General features: G+C 46.0%; 1 protein-coding gene across 1 annotated transcript in view; it reads left to right on the top strand.

Annotated features, from left to right (window-relative positions):
* The window catches only part of CPA3 (carboxypeptidase A3), a 31,872-nt gene that overhangs the window by 3,979 nt on the left and 19,125 nt on the right, over window positions 1-8,768 (top strand). The window contains exon 4 of the mRNA XM_013006121.2: window positions 4,914-4,977. Within this exon, the coding sequence (XP_012861575.1) occupies window positions 4,914-4,977 (64 nt within the window). The remainder of the gene's footprint in view (window positions 1-4,913; window positions 4,978-8,768) is intronic.

Here is an 8,768-nt window from a genome sequence, read left to right as displayed (position 1 = left end):
CACACACACACACACACACACACACAGTGGGCCCGTGGAACAAGCAAGAAACCCCAGCATCCCATATCTGCATGTATTCCACACACACACACACACACACACACACACACACACACACACACGAAGTGGTCTTACACATTGATAGGCTTATTGTTTACGGGAGTCCTGTTTTCATCCTACTAATCCTCATCATTTCAGGATTCCCTTTTATTTTTATTGAAAACTTTACTTCTCAAAACACACTAGTTTAAAAAAACACATACTAGTTCTTTTAGCTTTTTGGTTTTTGTTTTTTACTTGCTATTGTGTGCCTCCACTACCCCACTGGATGTTTTAGCTCAAGGCTTCCTCAAAGAAAGAGCCCCTGGAAGCCGATCGCGTCACTCTGCAGAGTGGGACCTCCTGTGGCCCCCGCCTCTTGGTCGGATGGGTAGAACTGTCCCAACGCCCCTCCTAAAGCCAAACCGACTGCGCGGAGGGGCAGGCCCGCAGGAGGCACGCGACAGAACGCGATCCTGGTGCGAGGCTCTCAGCGGAGCAGGTGTGGCTTCTCGGTGTCGGTGGGTCCTGGTTCTCTTGACCACTAGAAGTCCCGCCAGGGCAGAAATCTACGCATCGGTGAATGCTGGGCCGAGTGACTCAAAATGAGCTCACAGCCGCCTCGCCCCGCCTGCGGGCTGGGTGTCAGAGCAGTTTCAGTGGTCGTCTTTTGGAAGCAGATTCCCAGTCCTTTTCCCCAAGAGCTTCTGGGTGGACTTGAACGGGCAGCCTTTTGGTTCCCGGCTCATTGACGTCATCCTCCCGAACCCCTCGCCAGCAGGTTAGCCCCTCCTGATGAAGAGAGTAGCATGTGCTTTGGTTTTTCATGGTTTTTCACAAGTTGTACAATTAAAATGAGACGTAGACACTATAGAAGTATGCCTCCAAGATCCTAGGAATCGCTCATCCATGATAGAAGTCTGCTGACGCCAACACTCGGGTGACAGGTTGAGTCTCCCCTCAGTGCTTGAGCCTCTCTACTCCGTGCCTCCGGTATTGTGCTTGTTATATTGTGCTTATTATAGACCAGACCTGGAGTCCTGGGATGGACAGCTTCCTTCGAAGTGACCAACCCAAGCAGAAATTAAGGAGCGTTCTGGTCAGAGTCTATGTAGTTTGCCATTAGCAGTGGGCTGAAGTGAGAAATGGGTTTTCTTAGTGGCCTGATTTAAGCAACAAGAAGTAGAAGCAATGACTGCCATCGAGTCACAGCGACCTTATAGGACAGAGCAGAAGTGCCCCTGAGTTTCCACAGAAATATCTTCAGGGATCTCGTCTTTCTGCTTCAGTGAGGCCAGAGCGCTCAGCCTACTGACCTCGTGGTCAGTAATCCCACACATAACCCACTATTGCCACCAAGCCTCGCGTGGTTTTTAACACAAAGGGCTACTTGAAGACTGAGCATGGGGAGTGATGACAGTGGAATCGGGCAGGCAGCTGACACGTTTCTTTATTTTATTGAAGAACCGGGACAGAGAAATAGTCCCTTCTGGTTTGGCTGCACAGTACAGGCCGCATCTCCACCCCAGCTACACCCAGTCAGGGTCTACGTGGCCGCAAGAGCGGAGGGTGGGTCCTGTTTCCATAGATCTTATCAAGGTGTGCATTCTGTCCGGTATGCTGTTCATAGCTACCACTCTCTCAGCCACCCTGTAGACAACAGCCCAAAACACTACCCCGTCCTGCACCATGAAAATGCACATTCTCCTGTCTGAGTCTCCCTTCACCCACTTTTCTGTTGTCCGTCCCCCAGGGAGGAGGTCACATGTAGATCCTTGTAATCGGTCCCCCCTTTCCAGCCCAAGATATGACATAATAATTTCTAAATTATCAAGGGCTCATGAGGGAGGGGGGAGCGGGGAGGGAGGGGAAAATGAGGACCTAATGCCGGGGGCTTAAGTGGAGAGGAAATGTTTTGAGAATGATGAGGGCAATGAATGTACAAATGTGCTTTACACAATTGATGTATATATGGATTGTGATAAGAGCCGTATGAGCCCCTAATAAAATGATTAGAAAAATAGAAAGAAAAAAGAAAATGCACATTCTCATCCGGAGCTCAAACTACAATGAACCAGTTCAAAGTCCTTCACAGAATTCACCTACTTGGTCCCGAAGGCCTGTCCCAGCCTGACTCAAATAGGGTTGAATCCAGACCTTCAGAAATAGTATGATTTCTGCTTCTTTTATATTAAAATGCTTTTCTGCTATGTACATCAAGAATCAAAATGTTAAACCACAGATAAAAATTAGTTTTATCTAATTAGAACATGATTTCTAGAAATTGGCCCAAATTAGCCACAGTTGTGGGAAATCCACATAATCAAGTAGTTACCGTCCTCAGAAATATAAATATGTAAAGGGATCTGTGCAGACAAGAACTATTTAAAATCTTGTCTCCAAGTACTAATTATATAGATAATTTTATTTGCATATTAATTGTATGTGTTACTCGGTGTCAGTCAGAACAGAAGAGGGTTCTAAGAACAGAAACATCTGGTCAGACACAGGCACCGAGCTGAGTAAACCTATATTAAGAGGCTTGTTTGACACAATGATTTACTTAGACACCCTTCATTAGACAGTGCATATAAACCACTATTTAGCTTAAAGCATCTGCGTCTCATTTTTTCAATTTCAGAAAATTAAATTACTGAGACAGATTTGGTTTGAGAAGTAGCTTGCTTGCTTCTTTGTTATTTATACGTTTGCAAAAATCATAAAAATTGAGCCCAGAAAACACACACGATGCATACTCTAACAGAGAAAACACACACGATGCGTACTCTAACAGAGAAAACACACACGATGCGTACTCTAATAGAGAAAACACACACGATGCGTGCTCTAACAGAGCAGAGCAGACGGTGTGCGATCGTCTATAGGAAAGCACTGCTACTGGACTGAGCCCAGAAAGGCAGACGCCGTATAGCAATCCGTCTGTTAAAAATCCTCGTTTCACGACTAATCTTTTTATAGTTTAGTCCATGTTTAAAGTTGTCTCTCCTCTGATCAAAAGTTTAAAATTAAAAGATCAAGAGTTGTTAAAGGCAATTCAGAAAATAATTAACTAGTCCTCTAATAGTAAATCTTTAAAAATACAATCCAGCCAAATCGTATTAGAATCCACAGAAGATTATGTGAGATATGCAAAAAAGATACGCACCCAACTGACACAGAGGTGATCACCACTTCTTGTTAATGTCTAATTACGTCATAATGCTCAGTCAGACACACTTTCCTATCCCAAATATATTCAGGGTCCTAGCAAGTACGTGTTCCAATTAAATAAATCGTTACAATGTGCCTCGTCATTCATTCGTGTCTACAGCTCGCACATCTATGACGTGGAGACATGCGCTGAGACACAGCCATGGAGTGCAGTGCCTATTACAATTGCCCAAGCAGTGTTGACCGTGGTGGGAGGCAGCAGAGGGTGGAGCGGAAAAGAATGGGAGCAGGTCGGCTCCCATGGGAACCGCAGATTGGCCATTGAACTTTGGCCATTCCTTTCACTCCTCATCCATCACATCTGCAAGGTCGGGATCAGAAACATCCACAAGGACACCCTGTGGGATACTAGGAGCAATCCTCCGTAGCTCCCTCTCCCGTCAAAGAAGAAAGGAGCGCCTTCAGAGCGTGTTCTTCTGCACAAAAATAATGTGTCGCAGATGCCAGGAAGCCCAAGTCAGGAAAGTGTAGTTCGATGCCCGGCAGTCCCATGAGAAAGTGATGGGAGGCAAGGCGCTATCTGCTCAAAGAAGGAACTCCCGTGGTGTATGGTGTAGGTGGTTGGTTCAGTGTGTAGATGCTCATAGGAAGGTTGGTGGCTCAAACCCACCAGCAGCTCCCTGGGAGAAAGATGAGGCTGTCTGCTTGTGTACAGGTTCAGTTTCTGAAAGCCTGAGGAGGCCTTCTACTCTCCCTGATAAGGTTGCTAGGAGTAGGCGCCAGCCACCACTGCTGGTTTCACACACCAGGTTTTAAGGTCCCATTACAATGGCTCTGCCTTCCTGAAATGTCCTTCCCCATGGTGTGTGCACACCGCGTGCACGCTCCCCGACACACATGCCTCTAACAGTCAACTACACAGGTCCACAACCCTCTCAAAAACACCTTCCTTGTCGCCGAATCAATTCCAACTCACAGCGACCATACTGGACAGGGTGGGGCTGCCTCTGCAAGGGTTTGAGGCTGGATCTCTTTACAGGGGCAGAAAGCTACAGCCCACCCGTCTTTGAATTACTCTGAATTCTGCAGAGAGGAGGGGCCTGGAGGCTAACGCACTAGGTTTCATTGTGCTACTTTTCTGGACCTCTCACCTGCCCTCTCACCATGGGACACAGGCTTCCCTGAGAGTTGGTCGGTGGGGCCCACCTCACCCCCGCCTCCATCGACTAAGGCAAGCCCAGCGTTTCTGGCAATGCGATCATAGCCATGAGCCGGGCGTGTCCAGCTTTGAATAGCAGCTCCTGCATGTGACCAGTTACGTCACCTTGGGGGATCGACTGAACTTCGGTAACAAGGGCAGTGATAATAATGGCGCCTGGTTAACAGCGCCGATGGCCCCAAGGCGTGTTCACTACCAGGTGCAATGAGAGGAAGCCAACAGGGAGCGGAGTGCTGCCGCACAGGAGAGACTCGATCAGCACTATCCATTTGTACGACTGAATCCCCAGTGATAATTATGGGTTCATCTGCATTGGGGGCTCTTTTTCCCCCACAAATTAAGCAAATTGTGGAGCACTAAAATAAGATCTGAGAGGAACTCATTCAGTCTCAGCTGCTTGAGCCTGGCTGCTGGTTCGTGGAGGCACTCGAGAACCTTACACCTGGCCTGAGTTCTTCGTGTCTCGCCTTCGGCTCCTTCCCAGGCCCTGCCAGCCGCAATCCGGGCCCAGCTCGGAGTCCTCGCCCAGCTGCACTGGTGCCAAGGGTGTATTTCAGTCCACGTGATTTTCTTTGGCTGCTGTTATCACAAGAGCTAAATTGATACATGCAAGTCTAAAAATATTCTTTGATACACGCTTCCTGTGACTAATTAATACTGCCTGATGTGAAGAATCAACTTCGGGAGCCTGTCATTTTTCTTTGCCTGGATTCTTTTAGTTCTCCTAATGCAGGTGGGACAATGTCTACATGCCTTCCTTTCAGCTTAGGACCATGAATTCCATCTGCAGCAACCCCCCAAAATAGACGATCCAATCTGCCTGAGTTACAACGTGCCTCCACCTGGTCCCACAAATGTATTTGTTCAGCAATCCCAGGTTCATCATAAGTCAAAAGCAACGCACACAGTGAGTTCAATACAATGTGCATAATAATACACTTGTCAGCGCTGTTCATGGGAATTAATATTCATGCATAGTGCATGGTCCCATGTGCTAAATAAACTCTAATTAGGAGTCCGCCCCATTGGGGTACTGCATCGGAACTCAGATCAGCCAGTCAATCAGCAAGAGAAAACCAACAAGTCCAGTGGGGCTCAGTGGGCCACCCTTCAACACAATCAGACATTGACAAGACCACAGAGCCAAACCACTGCACGAGCCTAAGCCTGGCCCCGGGCATAGTGAGACCGTAGACTGTGACTCAGTTTCATGATTTGTTATACAGAGGCTCGTCCAGTGCTGACTAGGTACACCCCACTTTTCATATTGTATTCCTTTTGCGCTTGCCTCAATCCTGGGTGGTAGCTTTGCTCCCACCCTAAACATGAGAACCCTGAAGCCCGGTGACGTACACTCACTTGCCCGAGATCGTAGGAAGCATTGAGTAGTTGAGCTGGATGAGGGTCCTAAGAATGTCTGGCCAGAGAGCGGCCCTCTTCGCGCTGGCCAGTCAGTCCTTCCTTGACAAGACTTGTGAAGACAGACAGAGGGCATGCTACACAGGTGATCCAGACCGACTCAGACACCCGACAACAACCAGGCAGCCACCCCTGCCGTGAGACTCGGGGCTCACGAGAAGAAACATGGGCCGGTCACTTACAGAGAGAGTTCAGAGAGAATCACTCATTTCAAATGTTTTATTCAAATATTTCCCATGATCAATCACAGTTCATGACGCTATGAAAAAGAATAGATTGAGCGGAGTTTCTCTTGTGGGGATGGCCATCATTGTAAACAATTCTTGCCTTCCCGGTAAGCGACTCGCGTTCGATTCCGGGAGAATGTACCTCAAGTGTAGCCTTCACTCCTCTGGCGCCGGCGGCTTGCATGTCACTAGGATGCCCACAGGTTCCAGCTGGAGGTGACAGACTGAGAGGGTCTAGGATGAGTGAGCTGGTGACTGGCTTCCAGAACCTGGCAAGTGGAGCTTGTGGATGACAAGGGTGTCTCGTGCAGTGCCGGGCAGACTCCAGCAAAGCACAGCAAGCATCCTATACCCTGCTCTTCTGACTGTGCTGCAAGAGACTGACGTCCTGCCGGGTGATGGACACTCCCCAAAGCAAAGCGTGTGTGGCCATTTGGACCTACACTGAAGGCTGGTGACTCCTGGGCTCACTAAATTCTTCTGGCTACATTTGTCGATTCATTTTCCTTTTTGTCCTGTCAGCCGTCTCCGACTGATCCAAGTGTGCTTTCTTCCAGGGAGTCAGTTCTCCTATGTCCACTGTTTCTTCCAAGTTTTGTAAAACCGTAAGAAGGTTCACAATCAGATAGCCTGTTGCTGCTTGTCAATGGACATGATCATGTCCATTTAGTCATGTCAGCAGCTGTTTCATATTAGCACCAAAATGTCAAACAATGTTAGATTTACGAGGGAAAGACAAGAGGCATCCTTGTGAACGTCGGAGGAAAAGCAAGAATACCCTCTTCTGCTCTCATGTTGACCGTTGTTCAGGAAGTCTAGAGAACGCCATCAAGCAAGGAAAAAGAGAATTAAAGAGAAGAAGTAGAAGATATAGTTATTTGCAGAAGAAATAACTACACAGAAAACTCAAAGGCATAACTAACAAATTCTTAGAAGTAAAGTGATAGTGACTAAAAGATGTGAATGATTCCTGTTGAAAGTGACTAATAAGGTCAATAATAGTATGACCAGTGACTTTTTACATATATGGGTGAAGATGAACTCAACATTACAATAGGAGAAAAAGTTATTCACAAAGGTATTTTTTTTTAATCTCTGAACGATCATAGGTATGTAAATTTTATCAGAGAATAGAAAGTCCCTCGCTATTTTGTTTCTTTATTAAAACTTAGACTGCTCCAAATTGACGCAAAATTTGCTACAATCTCAGTCAAAACCCATTTTTCGCAGTTCAATTAAATTATTCTGTCAAACATTTATGAAAATCAGGTGAACTTACTCAAGAAAAAAAGTTTATAAAAATAAGGAGATGCTTTATCCAACATTAACATGTATTATAATTAACAACAATTTTGATTCTTACAGAAGAATGAGAAATTCTATCAATGGAGTAGAATAGAAAATCCAAAAGCAGACAGAATATCTCAAATATGTGTGTATAAATATAATGGTGATGGCATTTGAAAATAGTCGTTTGAAGTCAGGCATGCTTGCATTCAACTTCCACCATTTAAAAACAGTGCCACATGGGAGAAGACATTGAACCTTTCTGAGCAACAAATTCCCCACCTGTAAAATGGTGATGTTGACAGCACGAAATAAAACTGTGCACGCAGGGCAATCTCTGACACGCGTTAAACAAGCATAAATAAAAGTCAGTAGTAGTAGTATTATAGTAAGTGTGTGAATAATGAGCAAAGTCATTGATGAGCAAACTAATCAAATCTCAGCCTCATATACCAACCTAAACTAAATGTCAAATCGAGACTCCCCTTTTTGGACGCACGTGAACATGTCAGGGTGGTGTTCGGATATATAAGTCTGGACCTGGAATGCCAAGGGAAAGCCAGAGCTGGACATCCAGATATGGGCATCACCGCGTAACAGCTGATGAGGACTCTGTCGTACCAGAGGCTCCAGGGGCTGTGGTGACAATGAGATGTGATGACTCAGGACAGATGGACGTGTAGAACAGGCTGAAGACATGGCACTGTGACTACCTCTACCCACCCCGGTTAGTCTCCCCTGCCTTACTCAGTCTGAACCATCTTAGGCAAAGTCTAGCTCTGTACCCGTGGGCAAGCTATTTCAACACCTGGGGCCTCCATTGCCTCATCTCTAAAAGGAGAACAAAATGAATGTGCACAAAGTGGTCAGCATAATGCCTAAAAACCCACTACCACTGAGTGAATTCCTACTCTCAGCCGCCCCATGAGGTCCACCAGGCTAAGCGTTGACTACCATTATCATGATTACTATTGTGGCTACAGTGTCTGCCAGCTCTCCAAGTGTGAAGTTATAGGGGAAAACTACAGATGGGTACTAAAGGAGATCTATGGTGACCTGTGTTGTGTGTGTGTGTGTGTGTGTGTGTGTGTGTGTGTGTGTTGCATGCTTTGAAGAGGACAGGGGTCGATTGTCGATTAACAGCGGCCAATAATAATATAATGTGAGTCACATAAAGTAATCTCAAATGTTCCAGTGGCCACACTAAAAAAATAATTAAAAGCCACAGGTGAATTGAAATCCTGTATTTTATGTAATCCTGTAAATCCAAAATAGTATTATTTCAACAGGTGGCCAGTCTAAAACTCCTTGTGATATTTTACATCCTTTTTTATAACGAGTCTTTGAAATTCAGTCTCTATTTGATAGGTACAGCAATCACTAGGTCATTTCAGATGAGCCATAGG

This window comes from Echinops telfairi, unplaced genomic scaffold (assembly GCF_000313985.2).
Source record: "Echinops telfairi isolate 266 unplaced genomic scaffold, ASM31398v2 ScPeMD7_4225;HRSCAF=4972, whole genome shotgun sequence".
Lineage (NCBI taxonomy): Eukaryota > Metazoa > Chordata > Mammalia > Afrosoricida > Tenrecidae > Echinops > Echinops telfairi.
The sequence above is the reverse complement of the archived record's forward strand: the minus strand, read 5'-3'. Positions and strand labels throughout refer to the sequence as shown.